Below are 27,193 nucleotides of genomic sequence, written 5' to 3' on the forward strand. Positions count from 1 at the left end.
TTAGCTTCTATTGATCATCAACTATTAGCTCTAACATTGTCTGTAACAAAGTGCTTCAGAGACAGTCAGTTGCCCACACCTGCGCAAGACTTCCAGTCAGTCTAGACCAGCGTTTCTCAACCTTTTTACCCTTGTGGAACCCTTGAAATAATTTTCATGTCTCAGGGAACCCCTACATAAAAATTATTATATATCTTTATTAATTTCTTTCTTTCTCTTTCATAAACTTAAAGTTCATAAAGTTGATAATATAGCTCAGCCTTCAATACTATAATACCAAATAAGCTCTTCTCCAATCTTTTGAACTTTGGTCTTGACCTCTCTTCTTGGTCATCTGCAACTGGCTTCAGGACGGCTTCACTGACCACCAGACCTCATTCAGTTAGATAGACACAAAATGCTGGAGTAACAGGCAGCATCTGAAGAGAATGAATACGTGACGTTGAGTCGAGTCCCTTCTTCAGGCTGAAGGGACAGTAGACAGAAGAAGGGTCTTCAATTCATTCTCTCCAGAGATGCAGCCTGCCACGCTGAGTTATTCCAGCATTTTGTGTCTATTTTCAGTGTAACCCAGCAGTTACAATTAGTCTGCAGTTACAATCTGCAGTTACAATTAGTCATAACATTTCCTCAACCCTGACGCTCCGCACTGATGCTCCTCAGGGCTCAGTCGCTTGTTCCACTCCCTGCCCATTCAAGATTGTGCGGCCATGTACAGTGCCAAATCGATCATTAAAATCATTGCCAGTGCCACTGTTGTCACTGCATTAACAATAATAATGAGATGGAATACAGCGAGAATAGACACAAAACCCTGGAGTAACTCAGCTGGTCAGAGAGCATCTCTGGTGAAAAGGAATAGGTGACGTTTTGGGTCGAGACCCTTCCTCAGACTGAGAGTCGGGAGAAAGGGAAATGAGAGATATAGGTGGTGATAGAGAGAGGTATAGGACAAATGAATGAAAGACATGCAAAAAAGTAACAATGATAAAGGAAACAGGCCATTGGTAACTATGGCCTAAGTGAAAACAAGTTACAGACAATGGGTACCTTGTATCATGGTTTTAGGACAACAACCAAGTACTGAATGTCTGCTAGATGAAAAAGTTGGTTGCTAACCTAAAAAGGTGAGGAGGAGGTGAATTTAGCCCTAGCCTCATCAATGGTGTGGCTGCAGAAATGGTCGACAATTTAAGGTTTTTTGACATCCATATTAGCAGTAATCTAACCTACCTCCTACACTGATGTGGTGATCAACAAAGTGCATCACTGTGTTTACGTTCTTAGGTGTCTGACAAAGATTGTCTTGAACTCCTGCAGATGCACTACAGACAGTATTTTGACAGGATAAAGGTTAACTTGGTAACTGCCTGAACCTGCAGAGAGCAGTGAACACAACAGCCCAGTCCATCACAGGCTTGTCACTTCCTTTCATCTCGCCCATCTTCACAGTGCATCCCATCATGAAGGCTGGAAGTGTCGTGGAGGAAGCCTGCCACCCTGCCTATTCTTTTTGCTGTCTTCTTGTTTCTGGAAGAAGTGATAAGAGCTTGTAAACTTTGACAACCAGACTTCAGAGCAGTTTCTTCCCCACTGTTATCAGATTCATGACCCCATTACCCCTTTTACAATCCGTTCCCAGAGGCCCAGTCACCGTCTGTATTCAGTTATTGCACTTTTGGCTTTGTTTGTATTACTTCAGTTTGTTCTACAATCTTTTCACCATTCTGCTCTTCTTGCATTTATTGCTGTATTTATCGTGTGCCTCCTGTATTTATTGTTTGCTCTGTGAGTTGAATCTGAACCTTTACATTAACGGTGACATCTAACCACAATGTTCCATTTACAAACATCGATGCTACTCATCTGGCTTCTTTGGGCAATAAACCATCACAGAAAAGGACACAAAGTGCTGGAGTAACTTAATGGGTCAGGCAGCATTTTTGGGGAACATGAATAGATGACTTTTCGGGTTGGGTTTCTGTAGAATGTTCTCCAGAGATGCTGCCTAACCTGCTGTTAGTCCAGCACTCCATGTCTTTTTGTTTTCTGCAGTCTCTTGTTTCTACAATCCATTCCAGAACCAGCATCTGCTGAGTTACTCCAGCATTTTGTGTCTTCCTTCAATTTGAACCAGCATCTGCAGTTATTTTCCTATGCACCCATAATCAGGATTGAAGCCGGGGCTCTGGCGTGAACCGCAGCAACTCCACCTTGACCTCCTCATTGCTAGAGTAAGGCCACCATAAATTTCGCTTGCAAAGCTTACAACGCAATGGTATGAACAATGAATTCTCCTAATTTAGTAGAACCCCCATCCCTCAATTCCCCCCCCCCTTATATCCCCTCTTCCCAGTCCACCATCTGGATGCGCACTCATTTCTCACAGCATCCCACCCCCATTTAGCTTCACTTCATCCCCTGCCACCTATACCCCTCCTTTGGCTTCGTTTCACACATCTTCTCTCGTTATCTCTCAGCCTTTTATCTTTTCATCTCGAGATTTTGTCCAACCATCTGGCCATCGAACGCCCTCACCTGTATCCACCTATCACTCGCCTGGCTTTACTCCCCCACCTTCCACTTTCTCCCCCCAGTACTATCAGTCTGAAGAACCATCCCAACCCAAAACTTTCGCCATTCCATGTCCACCAGAGATGCTGACTGACCGTTGAATTGCTCCAGCACTTTGTGTCTGAAGAAACAGTAATCCCCGGACCATTTCCTGTGTTCTTTCCTGGGAAATGAAATGTATGGCACAAAAAGAAATTAGATAATTTCCACAAGTATTGGGAGTAGGGGGTAACCCACTGGTATATGATTGATGTAAAAGCCTGGACAATAAGCATCATCTGGCGGAATGCATTGAAATGAAAGCAAAACCTTCAGTTAATCAGTTCTGCTGAAAGTTGCAGTCGGAAACAGGAGCAGCTGCAGTAAGGTGTCGTGGGCCTAACTCAACAAAGCACCAGTGAAGGGAAGTGCCCACGATAACCCCAATGATATACTGGCATCACATTAGTTTTTTTTTAAAGAGCTAGTTAATATCTAGTTAATAACTCCGTATGTTTTTTGCATACGGAGTTATTTATTTATTAGATAGTTCGATAATATTTTGGCTTTGTGCTTGGCTTTCTTAGTTGAGTGCTTATCCTGGAGTTATAGCACAAGTACTTTGTGTTTTAATTGTAATTTTTCAGAATTTGTACTTACCTATTATCTTTTGCAGCTTTAGGTTTGCAAAGAGGTGGGTGATTGTTTGTTGGATGGCGCATGTTGGAGGTGGATGCGACCTGACCCACATAACTGCTCCAGCACTTTGAGTTTTGGACGACCGATTTGTTTGCATTGCAACTTTCTCAAGGGCAGCATGTGGTGTGAGTGAGTCTGATCAGGTGGGCCCCTCTCACTGCCAGTCAAGCAAGATCTTGTTGCTCGTTGCTCGTTGTTGCTCGTTGGTGCAGGAGGTTCTGTGTTGACCATTACATGACGAACTTGTGGTGAAAGGTGTTTTACTGTTCAATGAATGGCAGCAAGGGGACAGTTTTGTAAAAAACAGTACAAAATAAGACTGAGAAGACTGAGCAAAAAATAAATTGATGGTTGTTGGGACATTTAGAGGTGTCTTGGCAGCTACATTGTAACTGAGTATTTCAAGGAAACCTTTTGTCAGACTCAAAATATCGAAATAAACAATATCATTGGAGTTCTTGTAATCACCTGCTATTATCTTTGATCTTAGTTTAGTTTAGAGATACAGCACGAAACAGGCCCTTCGGGTCACCGACCAGTGATCCCCACACATTAATACTATCCTACACACACTAGGGACAATTTTACACAAGACAATAAACCAACAAACCTGTACGTTTTTGGAGTGTGGGAGAAATCCGAAGATCTCGGAGAAAACGCACGCGGTGATGGGGAGAAGGTACAAACTCCGTACAGACAGCTCCCATAGTCGGCATCGAACCCGGGTCTCCAGCGTTGTGGGTGCTGTAAGGCAGCAACTACACCGCTGCACCACTGTGCTGCCCCACTGTGCTGCCCCACTGTGCTGCCTCACTGTGCTGCCCCACTGTGCTGCCCCACTGTGCTGCCCCACTGTGCTGCCCCACTGTGCTGCCCCACTGTGCTGCCCCACTGTGCTGCCCCACTGTGCTGCCCCACTGTGCTGCCCCACTGTGCTGCACCACTGTGCTGCCCCACTGTGCTGCCCCACTGTGCTGCCCCACTGTGCTGCCCCACTGTGCTGCCCCACTGTGCTGCCCCACTGTGCTGCACCACTGTGCTGCCTGCCCTTAAGGGTATAAAAACCATGTACTTTGAGTTTGAGAGATTCAATTCCTAAAGTGGGTGGGAACCAAGAGAAAGTCTGTTTATCTTGACAAATAAAGTTTTTATATCAACCTCTGACTCAGTTTAAACGTTCGCAACAATGCCGAAGGGATAAATGTTAGTCAGGACATGTTTGGGCTGCACGATAACGCAGTGGTAGTGCTCCAGCCTTACCGAGCCAGACACAGGTTCAATCCTGACTACGGGTGCAATCTGTACGTCAGTGAGTTTATATGTTCTCCCCATGACCGCGTGGGTTTTCCCCGGGTGCTCCAGTTTCCTCCCACACTCCAAAGACATGGCGGTTTGTTGGTTAATTGGCTTTGGTAAAAAATTGTAAATGATCCCTAGTGTGTAGTGTGTCCTAGTGTAACGGAGATTTCTGGTCGGCGCAGACTCAGTGGGCCGAAGGGCTACATTCCTAAAATAAACTAAAGCAAACATCAGAAGCAGCTCTTCAGCTCCGTTACAAATAGCATCATGGAATCCCTTACTTCCATCAGGAAGAGGGTCAGAGTTAAATATCCCTTCCGGTGGGTTGGATAGTGCGACATAATCCGTGGTAAAATGGAGCATCAGCATATTTATCTGTTCAGAAAGCGGAAGTGGCGGCGCCTAACGGCTGCGGCTCGCTAGCAGTCTGTTCGTCTTTTTTCCTTTTTTTTGTTGTGTGTCGGTGTTGGGATGGTTTTTTGTTTTGTTTTTTGGTTGTGTATGTGTGGGGGGTGGTGGTGTGGGTGGGGGGTGGGGTGGGGGAAACCTTTCTCTTTTAGGTCTCTTCCTCACGGCGCGGGGTGCGGCTCGGCCGCGGGGCCTTCCATCGCCCGGTGCGGCTCAGCCGCTGGACTTAACATCGTCCGGTGCGGCTCGGCCGCGGGGCCTAACATCGCTGGTGCGGCTCGGCCGCTGGACTTAACAGTGCCCGGTGCGGCTCGGCCGCGGGGCGCAACATCGCCCGGCGCGGCTCGGCCGCGGGGCCTAACATCGCCCGGTGCGGCTCGGCCGCGGGACTTTACATCGCCCGGTGCGGCTCGGCCGCGGGACTTTACATCGCCCGGCGCGGCTCGGCCGCGGGACTTTTCATCGCCCCAGGCGCGGCTCGGCCGCGGGACTTTTCATCGCTGGTGCGGCTCGGCCGCTGGATTTAACATCGCCCGGTGCGGCTTGGCCGCGGGGCCTTCCATCGCCCGGTGCGGCTCGGCCGCTGGACTTAACATCGCCCGGCGCGGCTCGGCCGCGGGGCCTAACATCGCTGGTGCGGCTCGGCCGCTGGACTTAACAGTGCCCGGTGCGGCTCGGCCGTGGGGCCTAACATCGCACGGCGCGGCTCGGCCGCGGGACTTTTCATCGCTGGTGTGGCTCGGCCGCTGGACTTAACATCGCCTGGTGCGGCTTGGCCGCGGGGCCTAACATCGCACGGTGCAGCTCGGCCGCGGGACTTAACATCGCCCGGTGCGGCTCGGCCACGGGACTTAGCTGCGCACGGCTCGGCCGCGGGGCCTTCCGTCTCCCGGCTCGGCCGCGGGATGTTTCAGCGCCCGGTGCGGCTCGGCCGCGGGGACTTCCATCCCCTTGCGGGGACTGTGCGGGTCGGTCGGAGTCGAGCTGTCTGTCCGTGGGCGTGGGGAAGAGATTGGAAGTTTTGTTGCCTCCATCACAGTGAGGGGGTGTTTGGAGTCACTGTGATGGACGTTTGTGTTGGGGTCATGTGTCTTGTGTTCTTTTTTGTGTATGACTGCTATGTAATTTCGTTCGGTACCTTGGTACCGAATGACAAATAAAGCTCTGTTGAACTGTTGAACTGTTGTTGAACTGGATCAAATCTTGACTCAACAACATTCTGGCTGCGAAAAGAAATGCTCTGGCTGCGAAAAGAAATTGAAACAAAACAAAAAATTCTGCAAACATCATTCTCAGGCGGAAGCAGACAAATATAGAATTACAAAAGTATTTCTGCAAGACAGAGACAAGCGAAGGTTGAGTGTGTTGGGGGGGGGGGGGGTGGGTAGAGATTAGTGGTTCAACAAAGGAGGTCTTGCTCCTCTCCACACCATATGAAATCGTTTGCATACACATTGACCACAAGATTACATCTTTTTGCCCCGTGTTTTCTGTCCTGGAAATAATTAGTCTATTTTTAGTCTATTATATATAGTATAGTCTATTTTTACCCCCAGATGTTCCCAATAAAAGATTTAAACAGACCAAGTTGATCCTTTGATCAGAGATCCAACGGGATATTTATATAAATACATTTACAACACTAAAATAGACTATACTATATATAATAGACTAAAAATAGACTAATTATTTCCAGGACAGAAAACACGGGGCAAAAAGATGTAATCTTGTGGTCAATGTGTATGCAAACGATTAACCAATGGCGGCGCTGCCATAGCAGCTGCGGCTCACCTGCGGTCCATTTCTTTGTGTTTTTGTTGTTTTTTTGTCTTAATTGTAGTTGTGATGTGGTGTTTTTGTGTTTGTGTACTATGTGTGTATGTGGGGGGGAGGGGGGGGTACTGTAAAATTGTAAATATGTGTCCCTTCCGAACGGAGACCCGACCTTTGTTTTCTGGGTGTTGTCTCCGTTCCTGCTGCGGCCTACCATCGGCCCAACTCCTGGAGCTGGCGGCCTCCAGGGCTCCGGTTCGCAGAGCCCGCGGACCGGACCAACCATCAGCGGAGCCGGCCGTCCTCGGAGGCTGCGGGAGCGGCTGCGACTCGCCTTAGGCTCGGGCCGCGTGGATGCCGACATCGGGAGCTCCGGCAGCGGCAGCGGGTTCGCCCGCCCCGGATCGCGGGGCTTGGGTCGCGGACATTTCACCGTCCGGCGCGGCCTAAGATAGGCCGCGGGATATTTCTCAACCACAACAGCCTGACTGCGGGAGAAGACGGCAGGAGAAGGGAAAGATATTGTGGCCTTCCATCACAGTGAGGAGAGGACTGGAGGAGACTCACTGTGATGGATGTTTCTTTTTTTGTGTGTTTTTCGGGTTGTGTAATTTTAATGCCTATTTAATGCTTTTATTGTTGGACTGTGGGTGACTGAATTTCGTCCAATTTGGATGACAAATAAAGCTATCTTGTCAGGAGCCACGACCGCCCCGACGTGCAGCAACAGCGGCAGCAGCAGCGTGTTCGCCCGCCCCGGATCGGACTTATCATCGGCGGAGCAGGCCGTCTTCGGAGGCTGCGGGAGCGGCTGCGACTCGCCTTAGGCTCGGGCTGCTGCGGACCGTCTGGCGCGGCCTGCAACCACAACAGCCTGACTGCGGGAGAAGACGGCAGGAGAAGGGAAAGATATTGTGGCCTTCCATCACAGTGAGGAGAGGACTGGAGGAGACTCACTGTGATGGATGTTTCTTTTTTTGTGTGTTTTTCGGGTTGTGTAATTTTAATGCCTATTTAATGCTTTTATTGTTGGACTGTGGGTGACTGAATTTCGTCCAATTTGGATGACAAATAAAGCTATCTTGAATCTTGAATCCTCTGAGGTGCATCAGAAAACACCTGGCACATCATTGTGATGGTCTGCATTTTCATCAGAATTATTTATGGCTGTTGCTGAAGAAGCTGAAATCTTGTTTTCTGAAAGCAGAGGAAAGTTCAACTACAAATTTGCGTCTGAACCCAATCTTTTCACAGTTGGAAACAAATTCAGCTGCAAAGACTCATTTCTCACACAACATCAATGAAAGTCTCCTTTGTACACAGAGTCCTTTTGGTGTGCTCTTCTTCACAGAAGCCCTGGGTATTAAGTGCTGTAAGTTTACAAATAAATATTGCCAATGGTTTCCTGCTTTGAATTCATTGACTTTAATGTGCAAAGATTAGAAGTGTGTTTTTAACAAAAAAAAATGGAAAGAATGATATCCCAAACATATAATCCAAAATCAATATCAGAATTAAAATTATACATGCAAAATCACTCCTGATAAAATGCTGGAATCAGAATCAGGACGCTCCACTTCCTCTGTTGCTCCCATCTGCCAACATACTTCCTTATTTGGTTCCACCTTCCTTCCTTCCAGAATCTAAGGTTTGTTGTTCTCCACTTATAAACCCCCACATCCCGTCGTTACCTCCACCCTTCCTTCCCCACTTGACTCTAATCAGTCAATCCATCCTTCCTCACTTTCTTGCTTGCTCTCCCTTGCTCCATCTCTCTCTCTCTCTCTCCCATCTCTCTTTGCTAGCTACTTCCCCTCTACTCCTTCAGTCCAGAGGGAGGAGTTGGCTGCGCCTAACGGCTGCGGCTCTCTGGCAGTCTGTTGTCTTTTTTTCTTTTTTTTTGTTTGTGTCGGTGTTGGGATGGTTTTTGTTTCTGTTTTTGGCTGTGTATGTGTGGTGGGGGTGTGGGGTGGGGTGGGGGGGTGGGGCGGGGGGAAACCTTTATTTTATTAGGTCTCTTCCCCGGGGCGCGGCTCGGCTGCGGGCCTTAACATTGCCGGCGCAGCTCGGCTGCGGGACGTTTCAGTGCCCGGTGCGGCTCGGCTGCGGGCCTTAACATTGCCGGCGCAGCTCGGCCGCGGGACGTTTCAGTGCCCGGTGCGGCTCGGCCGCTGGACTTAACATCGCCCGGTGCGGCCGCGGGACGTTTCAGTGCCCGGTGCGGCTCGGCCGCGGGACATTTCAGTGCCCGGTGCGGCTCGGCCGCTGGACTTAACATCGCCCGGTGTGGCCGCGGGACGTTTCAGTGCCCGGTGTGGCCGCGGGACGTTTCAGTGCCCGGTGCGGCTCGGCCGCGGGACGTTTCAATGCCCGGTGCGGCTTGGCCGCTGGACTTAACATCGCCCGGTGTGGCCGCGGGACGTTTCAATGCCCGGTGCGGCCGCGGGACGTTTCAATGCCCGGTGCGGCCGCGGGACGTTTCAGTGCCCGGTGCGGCTTGGCCGCGGGACGTTTCAGTGCCCGGTGCGGCTTGGCCGCTGGACTTAACATCGTCAGCGCTGTTCGGCCGCGGGACGTTTCAGTGCCCGGTGCGGCTCGGCCGTTGGACTTAACATCGCCCGGTGTGGCCGCGGGACGTTTCGGTGCCCGGGGCGGCTCGGCCGGGGGGCCTTCCATCCCCTTGCGGGGGCTGTGCGTGTCGTTTGCCTCGGTAGGGGTCGAGCTGCCTGTCCGTGGGTGCGGGGGGAAGAGAGGGGAAGTTTTGTTGCCTCCATCACAGTGAGGGGGTGTTTGGAGTCACTGTGATGGATGTTTGTGTTGGGGTCGGGTGTCCTGTGTTCTTTTCTTTTTGCTGTATTTTGTGTGACTGCTGAAATTTCGCTCGGTGTTGTGCCGAGTGACAATAAAGTGTTGTTATGTTGTTATGTTATGTTATGAATATCTCAACACAAAATGCTGACTGTCCATATTCTTATACAGATGCTGTCTAGCCTGCTGAGTTTCTCCAGCAGCTCTCCTTATTTTGCCCAGAAATCTATGTGGCAGCCGATTGCTTCTTGAAAATTAAAGCTAGAAGCTAGAAAGGAAATATTTTCTCAATGTTGCCACACAACTGACTGTTAATACTTTCAAACACTTAATGGCTTCACATCTCACCCTTCTCTAGGGTTGCCAACTGTCCTGTATTAGTCGGGACATCCCGTATTTTAGGCTAAATTGATTTGTCCCGTATGGGACGGCCCTTGTCCCATATTAGGCCCGGACGGCGATGTAGGCCCAGGCCCAGGACACTGTAGCCCAGGGGCCACTGTAGTCCCAGACAGTGTAGGCCCGGGCACCGCCTAATGGAGGTTGCATTGCAAACCGCATCCCGGCCCGGGCAGCCACCATTGGTGGAGCGTGAGCACGTGGCTGCTGGCTGGGGCCCTGTGTGCTGGCTGGGGCCCTGTGGGGCTGGCTGGCTGGCAATGGCCGCCCGGGGCCGGGGTGAGTGGCTCCCTCTCCCCTTTCCTCTCCCCCCTTGGCCCCAGGGGAGACTCTCCGGCTGCCACAACCTCGGATATACCCTGGGATCTTGCTGTGCGCTTTTGGATTAGGGGTTGGGAGGGTGCTAGACCAATGCAGGAGAGGTTTGAACCCAACGGGTCGCCTAGTTTAGTCTTAAAATTGATTTTCAAATACATATATTGCATCCATAATACTGACTAGTCACAAATAGACACAAAATGCTGGTGTCACTCAGCGGGACAGATTCCATACAGACGGCACCCGTAGTCGGGATGGAACCTGATTCTCTGGCACTGTAAGGCAGCAACATTAGGTGACCGTTCGCCGAACACTTGTGCTCGGTCTCCTGGTTGCGAACCATTTAAATTCCCCATCAAGTCCCGTTCTTACTTCTCTGCTCTATGCCTCCTACATGGATATAGAGTGAGGACACATGCTAACTGGAGGAACAGCAACTCAAATTTCACTTGGGTAGCTTACAACCAAACCGGATGAACCTTGAATTCTCCAGTTTGAGGTAACTAAGCTGCAATCATCCCCACCCTTTGTTCCCCCTCTTTCCCCTCAATTCCTTTGTTTCCATGACTTTCTCCTCATTAAATGTAGATGAAAAGTGTCCATTTTGCACCTGGCCCATCTCTTGCAGCTGAACACACAGACAACATTGATCTTTAAGGAAGCCTATTTTTCTCCCCATTACGCTTTTGCTCTTAACATACCTGTGGAATTTCTTAGGATTTTCCTTTATCTTGTCCGTCAGAGCTATCTTGCATCTTCCAGATTCGCCTCTTAAGTGTACTCCTTAAGAGTACACTACATTTCTTTGATTAAAAAAAAAAGATACAGCACGGAAACAGGCCCTTCGACCCATCGAGTCTGCACGTTAACACTATCCCACACACTAGGGACAATTTACACTAATAGCAAGCCAATACCAGTACGTTTTTGGAGTGTGGGTGGAAACCGTAGATCTCAAGAGAAAACCCATGTGGTCGCGGGGAGAACGTACAGACAGCACCCATAGTTGGGATCGAACCTGGGTCTCCGGAGCTGCAAGCACTGTAAGGCAACAACTCTACTGCTGTGCCACCGCGCCGCCCAAGGGATTCCTCAAGGAATTGGCTTGATGTGAGCTACCTATGCCCAACATATGCCTCCTCCTCTTTTTCTGACTGGAGGCTCCAAATCATTCATCATCCAGGGTTTCCCAAACTTGCCGGCCTTGCCCTTCATTTGAACAGGAACATGCTGAACTCATCGAATCTGCTCTTTAAAAGCCTCCCACTTGCCAGACATCCCATTTTTAGTAAACAGTACTGTAGGATCCGAGGAAGGCTCTTGACCCAAAACATTCACCTATTCCTTTTCTCCAGAGATGCTGCCTGACCCATTAAGTTATTCCATCATTTTGTGTCTATCTTCAGAAACGCAGCACCTGCAGTTCCTTCCTGCACAACAGTAGTTCACAGGTGTGTTCCTGTCTAATCCCTTCAAAATTGGTCTAGCAACAATTTAGGACTTTAATTTGTGCACCGGTCCCATCTTTTTCCGTAATTGTTTTAAAACTAAACGAATTATACTCACTGGTCCCAAAAATGTTTCCGTTCTGACGTTTCATCAGCTGTCAGGCTTCGTTCCCTGGTAGGAACGAGGCCCAATATTGGGATAGGTGTTGAGTAACTCTGGGCTGTGTGTTCAGAAGAGGCTTTCCACCCCAGGACATGTGTGATGTCCTTTTTCTTCAGTAAATGTGGCTTCCCTCCTGCTGTTGCAGATGGAGCCCTCACTGCTGTCCACTCTGTGTCCCGCAGATCCACTCTCACTCTCCGCGGGACAGAACAAGGATCGAGTTCCCTTGGTCCCCACCTTTCACCCGACCAGCCTCCGTATCCAACACATCATTCTCCAATTTTTCCACCACTTTCAATGTGATCTATCACCTGCCACATCTTCCCACCCCCACCACTTTCTGCTCAGACCACCCTCTCCGCCACTCCTTCCCACCTAAACCACCCCCTCCCCACGCACTTTCCCCTGCAACCACAGGAGATGTAACGCCAGTCTCCACATCACCTCACTCACCGCCATCCAGGGACCACAACAGCCCTTCCAGGGTGACCGAGGTCCCCCCTGCACTTTTTCCAACTCCATTTATTTCATTCTGGGCTCTCGATGTGGCCTTCTCTACATTGACGAGACCTTGTACAGACCAGGCGACCGTTATGTCAAAACACTTGCAGTCTGTCTGCCAAGGATTGCTGGATCATTTTGAGCATTTTAACTCCCCTTCCCACACCGACCTTTCTATCGTTGGATTTCAATGGGGGAATCACCTCTATGTGGAGTCTGCACTTTGGGAAATAAAAATCCCAGGCACCAGGTACCCTTGATCTCTCGTGTTGGACAAATCTGCGAGACCCAGTTAACTGAAGATAAGACACAAAATGCTGGAGTAACTCAGAGGGACAGTCTCCGGAGAGAAGGGATGCGTTAGCACACAGACACAGTTAACTGTTTGTCATCTTCCCTTAACCCTCACGCCCCAGCTAGAAAGTTGTGCTTCGACAAGCACTTTAACTTTCTACAGATCTAATGGGCAGCACAGTGGCACAGCTAGAGAAGCTGCTGCCTCAGTGTGAGAGACTAATCAAATCTAACCTCAGGTGCTCGGATTTGTAGACATCAGGTGTGGAAGTGGTGGAGGCTGGCTCGATTTTATTATTTAAGAGTAAATTGGATAGGTATATGGATAGGAAGGGATTGGAGGGTTATGGTCTGAGTGCAGGTAGATGAGACTAGGTCAGGGAGAATGGTCGGCGTGGACTGGTAGGGCCGGACAGGCCTGTTTCCATGCTGTAGTTGTTATATTGTTATATGGAGTTTGCACGTTCTCCCTGTGACAGAGTGGGTTTCCTTCGGGTGCTCCGGTTTCTTCCCACATCCCAAAAACGTGCAGGTTTGCAGGATAATTAGCCTCTGCAAATTGCACATAAGGTGCAGGGAGTGGGATGGGGAAGTTGGGTAACAGAATATTGTCAATTGGTCAGCATGGATTCAATGCCAAAGGGCCTGCTTCAAGCTGCTTCACTAGACTAAATACTCTCAACCCATTGATCAAATACTGAGCACAATCTTTGAATGGAAGCTCAAGACTGTTAGGATGGTTCTTTAAACAATATTGATAAAGATCATTTTGAAAGTAAGGATACCTGCAAAATCAGCTGCGATCTATTCCTATGGTGTTGGTAATGTTCAGGTTTCGCTGCGGAAAAGAAGCAAAATCTTGTTGGTTCATCACAAACATTGGTAAATATGGTAGGCAGGAAGAATTGCTAATTGCAGAAATTGGTGCCTTGCAAAGTACAACTAATGCCCACAATCTAATCAATAAATAGTAATACTTGAATGTGTAGGAAGGAACCGCAGATGCTGGTTTACACTGAAGATGTCACAAAATGCTGGATTAACTAAGCGGGACAGGCAGCATCTCTGGAGAGAAGGAATGGGTGACGATTTGGGTCGAGACGCTTCTCCAGACCAGTTGAATGCTTGGCAGTAGCAATTAACACTGAAACCAAGTAGCCTATTTTGCACAACAGGATAAAAATAAAGAGCCAATATAAGTAATATAACTGCGTGCTTTAATTGTATACACAGTAAAGCAATATATAATACAATAGTAAGGCATATATTGTGTGGAATTTGATATGTGGTGATTATGAAGGAAAATATACTTTACAAAACAATTAGTATTGTATTGAAGATGTTAATGTAATGTATAATGCAATATATTATGATGATATTTGAATAACAAACAATACTGGTTAAAATGACATAACATGCCATAGTTATGCACCAAGTTATGCTGATTACTTCCATTGTCAAATACATTCAGGTCAAACAAAGTGAACTCAAATGCTTCATGATATTTGTTTAAGTAATTCAGATTTTGCATCTGTTTTTTTTTTTAACTCACCCCAAAAACTAATATTCTATTTAATGAAATCACAACTGAGAACACAGTTGCTGCAAGCAAATACCTATTTTAGCAGCAACATCTGTAGTAAACTAACCCTTAATTTGTACCTTAGATTAGAAAACGGATGACACCTTAAAAAAGTCGATTCGAGGGTGCATTAGAAAGATAATATAACTCCAAACAGCCACAAATGGTCTTGAAAATTACTGCCAATGTGGAAGAGGCTTTGTATATGATTGATTTCAGAAATCCATTGGCAAATTTTATGCATCTAACTCAAGAGTTGAAGAATTCCTGTTTCATACAACAACTAAAATGGTGGTAGAATTTAGACAAAACAAAACAATGAGGTAGAATTAACATGATTGTTATAGACTTTTTTTGTAGATAAAGATATCTAATGCCAAACAAAGAAAGATCTCTCCAATATATGATGAATATACTTGAATGATGGAGATTTCTTGGGAGATGCAGCAATTCATTCCTGGCATTTCATTCAAAAAATGGACATGTCAGTTTTGGTTCTGCTATGTGCTACAATATTTTCACTGATTGAGAAGAAAAATAAAGATTAACACTGATTGTGAACATTTTTCTTATTTGATTATAGCTGAAATGTTGCAAAGACAAACGCATTACCTCCTACCATTTCAAAATTGTCTTGTTCTGGGGATGGGGGTTTATAAACAATAAAATTATGTATTATTCGTTAGAAAGCACCCTTTTAGTGGACAATCTTCATTATTGTTACAAATTTAACAATCCGAAACACGTTCCATACAAAGAAATGGCAAGGTATGTAGCTACCAAGATTTTATATGTTTTCACTCTTTTTTTGTACAATTGCATAGAACTGTAAAACCTGCCATTGTTAACAAAACAATAACAGACTTAGGAAACTACTGAAATCTACAGTATATTACCACTACCTTTCACAAAAAAATAGATGTTTTCTTTTTTTTTAACTTGTAAACCTGTACGGTTCAATCCATTTATATTTTGTATGAACATATAAAAATCATGCTTGACATCTGAAGCCAATGTTGTGATAAAGCACATCTGGTTACTCTGCCGCCTCATCGTCCGTCATGACCGTCACCAAGGTTTCCATTGCTCGGCCAAGATCGTCCACCATATGGAAGAGGCTGCCTACATTGTTACCTGCAGAGGATGAAGAAAGCAGAGATGATTACCAGCGTCATTGTCCAAGACCCTTGGGGTATGGGGAGGGTGGGAAGTACAAGGTTGAGCAGATTATGGTTTTGACACGCCAGCAGGAAAGCAGATGAGTGCAATTTTTTTATAACTATGCAAGAAATCATGATGTATTTTGCAAAGATGTGAACTGATGTGATGAACAATGATAATTAGTTTGCCAATACCTTTCAGTTTGGCTGAATGCGCATGGAACAAAGTAACATTTAATTTCTAGAAGCAGATGCTTGTTTACAAAAACAAAGACACAAAGTGCTAGAGTAACTGAGCGGGTGAGGCAGCATCACCAGAGAACTTGGATGGGCGACGTTTCAGGTCAGGATCCTTCTTCAGATTGAAGAAGTCTGATCAAGAGTCCCGACGCAAAACATCACCTTTCCATGTTCTCCATGGATGCTGCTTGACCCACTGACTTACTCCAGCACTTTCTCTTTTGAACTTTTAATTTCACCAGGTTTAGCTTATCACATGATCTGAATTGAAATATTATCAAAGATCCGCTATAATTGTGAACTGCAAGGGATAACATCATGATTTTTAAATCTTAATTTTTTAAACGATTATTAATAAAATACATGATCTCACAGGCTTTCAAACATTGCTTATCGTTTTGTGAAATATTATGGTTATGAGCATATTGATCAAAAATCAAAACTGAGCATTCAAACACAAGTCTTGGTGGAGCAGTTCTAAAAACCTTATTAGGACAATCAATTAAGTAGCACTTTGGTTGTTGAAAATTCATTCTTGGGCATTGTTGCCAAGTCCAGCATCAATTATTCCCTGAAGTGAGAGGTTTTCGCCATGTTATATTGTGCAGTCAGTGTGCAAACATATTCAAGGCTGGTTACAGTCACAGAACAATCAAACAGGCCATGGGTAGCAAGCATCCTTCCCTTCAGAACATAAGTGCATCAAACAAGATTTTTACAAGAAACATAGAAAATAGGTGCAGGAGGATGCCATTCGGCCCTTCGAGCCAGCACCGCCATTCATTGTGATCACGGCTGATCGTCCCCAATCAATAACCCTTGCCTGCCTTCTCCCCATATCCCTTGATTCCACTAGCCCCTAGAGCTCTATCTAAGAAGAATCTGATATGAGCTTATAAGAATTACTGATACAAGCTTATTTTTCCAAAGTTATTTAACGACCTGAATTTCAATACTTCAGCAGCCATGGTGTAATTCATCCCTATCCTCTGGATCAAAGTCCAGGCCTCCAGTTACCAGTTCAATAACTTAATTGGCAGCACCCAGTGAGATGGCTAATCCTGCCTCTGACATAGGGACTCTACCAAGTAACACCAACTTCAATTCCCTGAGGTTATGTCATCAGTCTCCATTGACTCCATTGACACTTAATGTTGCCTTGGCAAGGCCATCAGCATAATCAAGGATGCTGTCATTCCCTCTTCTCCCCTCTCCCATCAGGCAAGAGGTACAATAGTGTGAAAATGCACACCTCCAGATTCAGGGACAGTTTCTTCCCAGCTGTTATCTAGCAACTGAACCATCCCATCAACAACTAGAGAGTGGTCCTGAGCTACCATCTACCCCATCCGAGACCCTCAGACTACCTTTAATCAGACTTTATCTTGCACTAAATGTTATTCTCTTTATCATGTATCTGTATACTGTGGATGGCTCGACAGTGATCATGGATAGATTTTCTGCTGACTGGTTAGCATGCAACAAAATCTTTTTGCTGTACACATGACAATAAACTAAACTAGTGTTGCACCCACTGAACAAATCATATCTGTTGTCAGTGTCATTGAACCAGGAAACATATTCTGCACTTATGCCACATCTGGTGCCCGGTAATCTACCTGCAGACCCTCAGGTGCAAGATGTTCCTGTGCAAGTTATCTATTATGATTTGCTCCATTTTAGAAATGAATGGCACTTAATTAAACAGCTAAATCAAAGCAATTTGTGCTGAGAGTGTTTTATACAATTCCCTTACATTGACCAAAATGTTTCTGCAGATGGAATAGATTTGATTTTTAAAGCTGCCGGTATTGTCAAATAATCTATCCATTGCCACATTGCATGTGATGATCAGGGCAATCCGAATGTGGCAATCAATCGCAAAGGCAGCAATCACAAGAAATGAGAATGAAACGCCTGAAGAATAAATGTCAGCAATTCAACCCTAATGCCTGAACAATTTCAGTTTTGCCAGCTATTGTTTGGTTCAACTTTTGCATCCCTTGTTTTATACATTTATCTTTAATAGCGAACACAAACTTTGCATTCAAAATGGTATTGCATTTCTTTGAGGAATTCTACCTGAAGCTAAGCAGGTCACACATAACAGTAAGGATGGGTTAATATTAACAGCACGAGTATCAGATTAGATTTTTTTTAAAGAGCATTCCAGTTGTTAAAGATTTTACTCAAAATCTTTTATACTCACACCAACCTTTCTTCAATAATTGAACAAAAGAACCTCACACTTTAGTAAAATAAAAATTGTTCAATACAATAAAAACTGAAGGAGCCAGCGATCATTTAAAAAAATTAATTGAGCGGTTAATTTTGTTGATAAAATAAATTTTAGCAATAAAAAGTTTCTCATTTAAAACACAAAATGGTTAACTAGCGTTTAGTATAGAAATATAGCAATGCAAATAATATGATTTTAAATAATTAATAACAAAGGCAGAAATTTGTTTTGTTGATGCTGTATAGTATTCCGTAAAGCAAACAGGAAGCAGGCTACAGAAAAGACTTGTGTAGGAAGGAACTGTTGATGCTGGTTTAAACGGAAGATGGACGCAAAATGATGGGGCCAGGCAGCATCTCTGGGTAGAAGGAATGGATGACATCTTGAGTTGAGACCCTTCTTCAGAAGTCTGAAACCTCTTCTATCCAGAGAGGCTGCCTGTCCCGCTGAGTTACCCCAGCATTTTGTGTCTATCTAAAGAAAGGACTTGTTGGGGACAGATAACTACCTCGTGAGACATCCCACAAAATGGCGTGAAGCAGTAAATATGTGGATGGGTGATGCAATCACCCTATTTTGCAGTGTAGGAAGGAACTGCAGATGCTGGTTTACACCGAAGATAGACACAAAAAGCTGGAGTAACAGTGGGTCAGGCAGCATCTCTGGAGGACAGGAATAGGTGACGTTTTGGGTCGAGGCCAGCTTTTTGTGTCTACCCTATTCTGCAGTCTGACTTCCCAACATGGCAAATAAACTTCCAATATCTTAACAGGATGCGTATACACCCCCCAGGAGCTAATTTTGTTTATTATTGATCTTTGCCCCACGTGAATTAAAAAATAAATGAACAAAATGAGTTGCACAGTCACAAAACCTGAGGCATCACTAAGATAGAATTATTTATATAATTATAAGAGAGTATAAAAAAATAGGCATGTTAGGACAACCAGTAATTTGTTGCTATCATTTCGACAGCATTTTAAAAAGTTGAATCATTGCATCAACAATGTCATAGCACAGTCCAGTACTTATTAGTAGTAATATCAGACAGCAAGTGTGAAATGCACATCAACATATATCTGCTGCAGATGTCAGAAACAAATGGAAGAAGCAAACATGCCCAAGCAGCATTGCTGTGCCAGTGAGTTAGTCTCACCAACCTCTTTCACTTTCTTTCCAGGGGCATCCCTCCCTTTAGGTGATGAGATGAAAGGAAAGGGAGAAAAGAAGAAACAACACAGTTGATGAATGTCGATATTGAGAGTTAAACAATTTCATGCAAACAACTGGGTATGAAAATGAAGATGCACTGTTTGATACTGTCTCAGGACCAACGCTAAATAAATATTTTGTACAGTAATTCCTGTATAAACACATTGAAATTAAATTGCACTGGATGTCAACCAATGTTCAGAATGTGCGGATCTCAGCTGAAGGTTAGTGTTTCTCAATGTTTTAATCCCACCTTTGTACTGCAATCAGATGCTGACACGAGGTCTGAAGTAGACCTATTAGCCTTCGTTTGAGTCTACAAGTTTTCCACAAAGGTAATTAACCCTTAAGATCGCCCCTACTGTGGAATACCCAATATACTAACCACAACCTACTATTTTATGAGTACTCTTTTCACCATAATCTGATTTCCGGTCCGATAAACTTTGCATTCTTTGGTGAGATAATTTTGCAAATTGAACTTGGACAAAACTGGCATCAATATAATTTCACTGCCCACCAAGAGTCGTATTTGAATATTTACATTAGTGTTGCAATTTGCAACTGCTCACTCTGCCGTGTTTAATGACTGCTCATTATTTCATCAAAGCTCATATTTTAAGTGGTTGCTCATACATTGCAGCATCCAAGTTCCTCACTTAGTTCGGTTTAGAGATACAGCATGGAAACAGGCCTTTCGGCCTAACATGTCTCCCCCACCAGTAAACCCCGCACACTAACATTATCTTATACACTCTCGGGGCAAATTATTTTACAATTATACCAAGCCAATTAGCCTACAAACCTGTACGTCTTTGGAATGTGGGAGAAAATGAGGATCTGGAGATCCCGGAGAAAACCCACGCAGGTCACAGGGAGAAGGTACAAACTCCATACAGACAGCACCCAGTGTCAGGATCAAATCTGGGTCTCCGGTGCTGTAAGGCAGCAACTCTACCGCTGCCCTTAGCATGTATACAAAACGATTCACTTGATCTAAGATACTATTTGCATGCAAACTGCTTTTATTTAGAATCAAGCATTAATTAAAATGATTAAATTCATAAAAATAATATTCAACTGCAATATTTTGAAGGAAGTTGATTTATTATGCCATAATCTAATCATTATTGTGGTTGGCTACCTCATATAACAGAGCTTTATTTGTCATTCGGCACCGAAGTACCGAACGAAACTACATAGCAGTCATAGAAAAAAAAAAGAACACAAGACACATGACCCCAACACAAACGTCCATCACAGTGACTCCAAACACCCCCTCACTGTGATGGAGGCAACAAAACTTCCACTCTCTTCCCCACGCCCACGGACAGACAGCTCGTCCCCGACCGACCCGCACAGTCCCCGCACCGGGCGCTGAAACGTCTCGCGGCCGAACCGGGCGATGAAAGGCCCGCGACCAAGCCTTGCGCAGCTAAGTCCCGTGGTCGAGCCGCACCGGGCGATGTCAAGTCCCGCAGTCGAGCCGCACCAGCGGTGAAAAGTCCCGCAGCCGAGCTGCACCGGGCGATGTTAAGCCCCGCGGCCGAGCCGCACCAGCGATGTAAAGCCCCGCAGCCGAGCTGCACCGAGCGATGTTAAGTCCCGCAGCCGAGCTGCACCGGGCGATGTTAAGCCCCGCAGCCGAGCCGCACCGGGCACTGTTAAGTCCAGCGGCCAAGCCGCACCGGGGGATGTAAAGTCCAGCGGCCGAGCCGCACCGGGGGATGTTAGGCCCTGCAGCCGAGCCGCACCCCGCGCCGTGAGGAAGAGAAAAGTCCCCCCCCCCCCCCACACCCAGCCACACCACCACCCCCTCCCACACATACACAACCAAAAAATATATATAAAAACCATCCCAACACCGACACACAACAAAAAAAAAGACGGACAGACTGCTAGTCAGCCGCTGCCGCCATATCAAAGCCATATAACACTCGAGTTATAATTTCACCCTCTAGTTAAAAAAAAGTGAATAATTCAAAACATGTCTTATCCAATAAATAATAGGAACAATTAGTTGTGGCTCTTGATCAATGATAGATCCCGACTTGACATCAGATTGTTGCAGTCTCAAAACCTGGAGGAAAAACTTGTGAAGCAAACGTCACATGACTACATCTCACATGTCTCCAAGTTTGACTAAACTAATACCAGTTCTGACCATCACATCCTCAAGTCTTGATAGTTATTTGATTATAACACATTGTGATAACAAATGATTTCATCTCCAATTAGAGAGGTAATCTGCAAGGTAGCACGATCCCAAATATTTTCAGTTCATGAAGCACATATTAGTGATTAACTTTTATTCTCTGTTACTGTTTTCAAGTAATATTGTTAGATGGCATTCTCAAAAAAATGGATTGCCATAACAGAAAGTAAAGCTATGTGGAAAGAATTCTCCTTCGGATATATTTACAAAGGTCATCAATCCCAGCAAATGAACTTAGGGAGGATCCTGGAAAGGAGGTATACGGAGACGATTCCAATTTCCATACCCAAAGTCTGAACCTCTATGGATGTGGGTGTGAAATGGTAAGCACGGAATGTGCTTTGTCAGCATAAAACATCTGCCAATAAAAATGTGGTAAGAATAGGGCCCTCCAGAATGCCGACAATTGGAATTAGAGGATCCTTTTTCAAACCTCATTGCTAATCGTTGGGGTAATAATTGGACCATCCTGTTTGTGATTCCTCAGGTACAATGAAAGGTAAGGTTAATGTAAGGTAAGGTTAAAAGTTAAAATCCCGTTCCTGCAGCAGAAGCAGTTTAGTCTTTTAGTTTGGAGATCAAGCGCAGAAACATGCCCTTCGGCCCACCGAGTTCGCACCGACCAGCAATCCCTGCACATCAACACACACGAGGGACAATTTACACTTATACCAAGTGTACAAACCCAAGCCAATCAACCTACAAACCTGTACGTCTTTAGTGTGGGAGGAAACCGAAGATCTCGGCGAAAACCCACGCAGTCACGGGGAGAACATACAAACTCTGTACAGGCAGCACCCGTAGTCGGGATCGAACCAGCGCTGCCCTCGCAGCTGCGGCTTGCCTGCAGTCCGTTTGTCTTTTGTGTTTTTTGTTGTTTTTGTTTGAATTATAGTTTTAATATGGTGTAGTGTTTGTATGTTATGGGGGGGGGGGGGGGGGGGGTGGGAGGGAACGGGAACTGTAAAATTGTCTCTCCCGAACGGAGACGTGACCTTTGTTTCTGTGTCGTGTCTCCGTTCCCGCTGCGGCCTACCACCGGCCATGCACCTGGGACCACCTGGGCTCTGGTTCGCAGAGCCCGCACTCACCGCCTGCGGCGCTGGCTGCCTTCGGATGCTGCGGGAGCGGCTGCGACTCGTCTCTGGAGGCTTCGGCGCGGGCCGCCTGGACGTCGGAAGCCCACAGGCCCCTGGGTGGGGGCTGACATCAGGAGCTCCGGCAACGGCAGCGTCTTCGCCTGCCCCGAATCGTGGGGCTTGGGTCGGCCCGCCGCGGACCCTTCACCGTCCGGCGCGGGCGCTTCAATGTCGGGAGCCCCGACTGCCCTGACGTGGCAACTTCAACAGCCTGACCGCAAGAGAAGACGGCAGGGAAGAGAGAAAGACATTCTGGCCTTCCATCACAGTGAGGAGGGACTGGAGGAGACTCACTTGTGATGGATGTTTCTTTTTGTTTGGTGTTAGTTTATGATTGTATGTGTTATTGCATTTTTATTGATTATTCTTATTGGTCTTATTGTTGAACTGTGGGTAATGTTTCATTTCACTGCACATTTATGTGTATGTGACAAATAAACGACTATTGACCCGGGTCTTTGGCACTGCAAGGCAGCAGCTCTACTGTTGCAACACCGTGCCACGCAAATATAACTCAATTCTGTCGGCTTTGTAATCGCAACCACCCTGTAATTTCCAGCAGCCAGTTTGAATACTTTCCTCCCACTGAAAGCTGCAGTCTTGAGGCAGGTGAGCTGCCAATGGATAAGCATGCTGACGATGAACATGCAGTGTTGGCAACTTGCTATGATTATTCAGGGCAGGACCTGGAGCCTATCTATCGTTTGGTACTTGCTTTGCACATGTAAACTCTATAAACTCAAATTTCTAGTATCTATCGCATTACTTTATTTTATTACAGTGAACAATTCTGCGCATTTCAGTCAGCAAACAGATACTTTTTCACCTCCTTACCTGCATATTTATCTCCTTTGCAGCATTCTCAGTAATCACATTTTAATGTAACAACCAAGGATATTTAATCTAGAAATCTAGTCACCAATATGATCAATTTTAATCATAATTAATTTTCTTAGTGATTTTACAAATCCAGTTCTGAAATGAAATTGAGTGTATCACAAAATGCTGGAGTAACTCAGCAGGTTGTGCGGCACGGTGGCGCAGCGGTAGAGTTGCTGCCTTACAGCAGCACCGGAGACCCAGTTTCGATCCTGACTACGGGCGCCGTCTGTACGGAGTTTGTACGTTCTCCCCGTGACCTGCGTGGGTTTTCTCCGAGATCTTCGGTTTCCTCCCACACTCCAAAGACGTACAGGTATGTAGGTTAATTGACTGGGTAAATGTAAAAAAAAATTGTCCCTGGTGTGCGTAGGATAGTGTTAATGTGCGGGGATCTCTGGGCGGCGCGGATTCGGTGGGCCAAAGGGCCAGTTTCCGCGCTGTATCTCTAAAAAAAATAAAAAATCTAGGAGAGAGAGAATGGGTGACGTTTCGGGTCGAGACCCTTCTTCAGACTGAAATGAAATTGATCAAACCAATCTGGAACATGTTCGTAGTTTCTGGTTTTCCAAGCAAAATTCTACATTTGCAAAAAACACAGAGAAAAGGCAAAAAATACCAACATCCTTTCAAAGAAAAATCACGTAATTAAGAAGCGAATCTCAGTTTTGATCAGTGAAAATGTGTGTATTTGCATTTATCCGAACAACTTTTCTAACATCAAATAAATGATCATGTTCGCCAACCTGCATGCTTATTTTCTCAAAATGCAAACTAAATGACTTATTCAGACAAATGCAGAAGTGCATCCCGCTGCCATTCATGAAGAGAGTGCCGGTTAATGGAAGGGAAATTGGATCTCAACTGCTTTCATCAAAAATGGACCTTTAAAGTAGATAAAAGATGTACCTAACAGGTCCCTCTGTGAAACAAGTTTACTTTCATGAAAGAAGACATACGAAACCTTTTGTGGAAAATATTCCGTCCCCTGCAGCAAAACCACTCACCACCTCATAAATCATTCGGAAGGAGGTAGGTAGCCTGCAATGTGGTGTCAGCTCTTTTGCATGGATTTAACAGCTGCCCTAATTCATTACACAACACAAGAAGCAGCATGGAACAACAGTAGACCAGCTCTCTGGGGAAGCAGCATGGAACAACAGTAGACCAGCTCTCTGGGAAAGCAGTACAGAATTACTTTTGGGAGCATGATTGGTATCTAGTTATTTTAGATACTCAGTCCCCTCCAACCTTCCTCTCAATGAATGATATTAGAATGATTGACAATACCAAGAATAACAATCGAATAAAGCCACTGCTGCCGCTAACAGCTAAGTTTTATATTTATATGGAGGTCGACATTTTAATGATCAGTTCATAAACACCTGGTTCCATTTTCTTTGCAGGTGTTCTTGGTTAATACACACATCTAAAATTCCTTTTATGTTCTCTCAATGATGGTTTTCATTACATATACTAATTGTGTGGAAAAAATATCGACCAGTGTGCAATAAGAGGAGATCAATGTTTTCAGTGTTATGTTTTATTGGCCAAAGTGCCCTTTCAATTTTTTCTGCTGGTGGTACATCATTCAGGGAGACTCCATGTTTGATGCCTGGTCCACAAATGAACAATCTATCCTTGCTGCTCTTTGTTGTGGGAAAGCAGCAAAAGCCAGAATCAGAGCTTCTGATTGCCATTCAACAACCTGTTGCGAAGGGGAAGGTGTACTTATTTGTAATTGGAAATCAAATTTATAGTAAAGTAGCCCAGTGACATGCATGCAAATAATTGCTCATCGATGCTCAACACACATCTCATTGAATCCTAAGATCCTTCTTTATGCCACGCATCAACATATACTCCTCAACCCCTTGCACTGGCTCACTCTTTTTTTAAATTATTTTTATTGCTTTTTCAAATAGCATACAAAAACATTTAACATAACATAAAATAACATAACATGGCACATCAACAGCGAGATCACTTTTAGGCACCTAAAGGCACTTTAAATATAAAGGAAGTAAGGCACATTTCTGCTATAGTACATGTTTATATATATATATATATATATATATATATATATATATATATATATATATATATATATATATATATAAACTGCTCCCACCTTTAATAACCTAACCAGGCAATAATCACAATGAAAATAAAGACAGTCAGCAGTTCACTTCAAGGCCTCAGTAAAATCTTTCCCCTCCAGAAATTTCATAAACGAGCCCCAAATCTTTTCAAAAGTGTCGTATTTCCCCTTAACTATATATGTAAGTTTCTCCAAAGCAAGACACTGCAGTATTCCATCAACCCAACTTTGCTTGTTTGGTCTATAAACTGATTTCCATGACAAAGCAATTTTATGTTTAGCTTCAAGCAGACAAAATATAACCATCTTCTTATCTGTATTGTTAAGTTTACAGCTTGCTGGAAAACACCCGAAAATACAAAGTTTAGGACAGAGTGGAAGCTTCTCTTTTGTGGCAATAGATAAAGTTGTTATTATCTCCTTCCAGTACTCTTGGATGATGGGGCATTCCCAAAGGCAATGAAACAAGCTACCCTCATGTACACCACATTTGATACACAGATCAGGTGTATTAGGGTTACTGCGATGCAGTAAAACAGGAGTAATATATAGTCTCATTATCCATTTGTATTGGAGTAATTTGAACCGCGTATTTATTATTTGGACGAGATTGTAAACATATATCCTGCCATTCTTCTACAGTAATTTCTTCATCAAGATCTGAACACCACGCTTTACTAACTCTATGAACCTTCTGAAGATTCCTTTGCTGTAGCTATAATAATTTGGTAAAACCGTGAGATTTGGCCACCTGCCTCATGATGGTTTAAAGCCGCCTTTTCTAAAGAGTTTGAGTTGGCAGACCTAGTGAGCTTTGCGTCTTTGTTATGAAGTTTATAATCTGGAGATACTTTAAAAAAAATTTGAGTCAAGTCCGAATTTTTGTTTTACTTCATTGAAACTTAAAAGAATATCATTATTATATAAATCTGAGATTTTACTGATACTCTTGTCCGCCCATATCTTAAAACCCAAGTCATTAGTGCCTGGCGTAAAGTTTCCATTTCCCCAGATTGGAGAAAATTGGGTAGAGGATTTTCCCCCAGATAATCTATCAGTGTGTTTTTTACGAAGGGATTTAATGTGTATTTTTTCAGTGTGGGTATATTTGCTGAATATAGATAAAGATTTAAAGGAATTTTAGAAGTTGTGGCCTCCTCCATCCTTATCCAATGTAGTGGTGACTCACGTTCAAACCAAAAAGAGGTTGCCCTCAGCTGGGCCGCCCAATAGTATCCCTGGAGGTGAGGGAGTTTTAACCCACCTCTGTCATAAGGTAAGTACAACAGGGTTAAGCGAAGCCTTGAACGTCTACTGTTCCAAATATAGTTACATCTGTTAATAGATTCTACCACTGAGTCAACCACTGGATTCTATTGTTAGAGTGATTTTTACTCCAAGATATGTAAAACTTTCCAACATTTCTGAAAGGAGTATGTAGCGGAGGGGTTAGTCTTTCAGAACTTTTAAGAAATAGGATCGTAGATTTAGATGTATCAACTTTATAACCTGAAAAACTTCCATATGTTTCAATTAAATCTAGTAAATTGAGTATAGATTGTTTCAGATCCGTTAAAAAAAAGTACAATGTAATCCACGTACATTCCTATTTTATTCTCAATGTCATTAATTTTAATACCAGCTATCCCGCTGTTGCTTCTAATTCCAATAGCTAAAGGCTCAATGGCCAGAACAAAAAGTAGAGGTGACAGGGGGCACCCTTGCCGTGTGCCTCTGAAGAGAGAAAACTGTTCTGATCCCAT

The 27,193-nt window shown here is 44.8% G+C and overlaps 1 protein-coding gene across 11 annotated transcripts in view; it reads right to left on the reverse strand.

Moving 5' to 3' along the window:
- Nucleotides 1-13,928: 13,928 nt before the first annotated feature.
- The window catches only part of dmd (dystrophin), a 1,595,363-nt gene continuing 1,582,098 nt past the window's right edge, over nt 13,929-27,193 (reverse strand). For 10 of the 11 annotated variants that reach the window (XM_078408877.1, XM_078408870.1, XM_078408878.1 and 7 more), the window contains one exon: nt 13,929-15,379. In XM_078408877.1, the coding sequence (XP_078265003.1) occupies nt 15,282-15,379 (98 nt within the window). In that variant the 3' untranslated portion in view covers nt 13,929-15,281. Of the gene's footprint in view, nt 15,380-19,044; nt 19,077-27,193 lie in introns of all 11 variants that reach the window. The other variant, XM_078408875.1, reaches the window with a different exon arrangement.

The sequence above is a fragment of the Rhinoraja longicauda genome, chromosome 12, assembly GCF_053455715.1.
Source record: "Rhinoraja longicauda isolate Sanriku21f chromosome 12, sRhiLon1.1, whole genome shotgun sequence".
Lineage (NCBI taxonomy): Eukaryota > Metazoa > Chordata > Chondrichthyes > Rajiformes > Arhynchobatidae > Rhinoraja > Rhinoraja longicauda.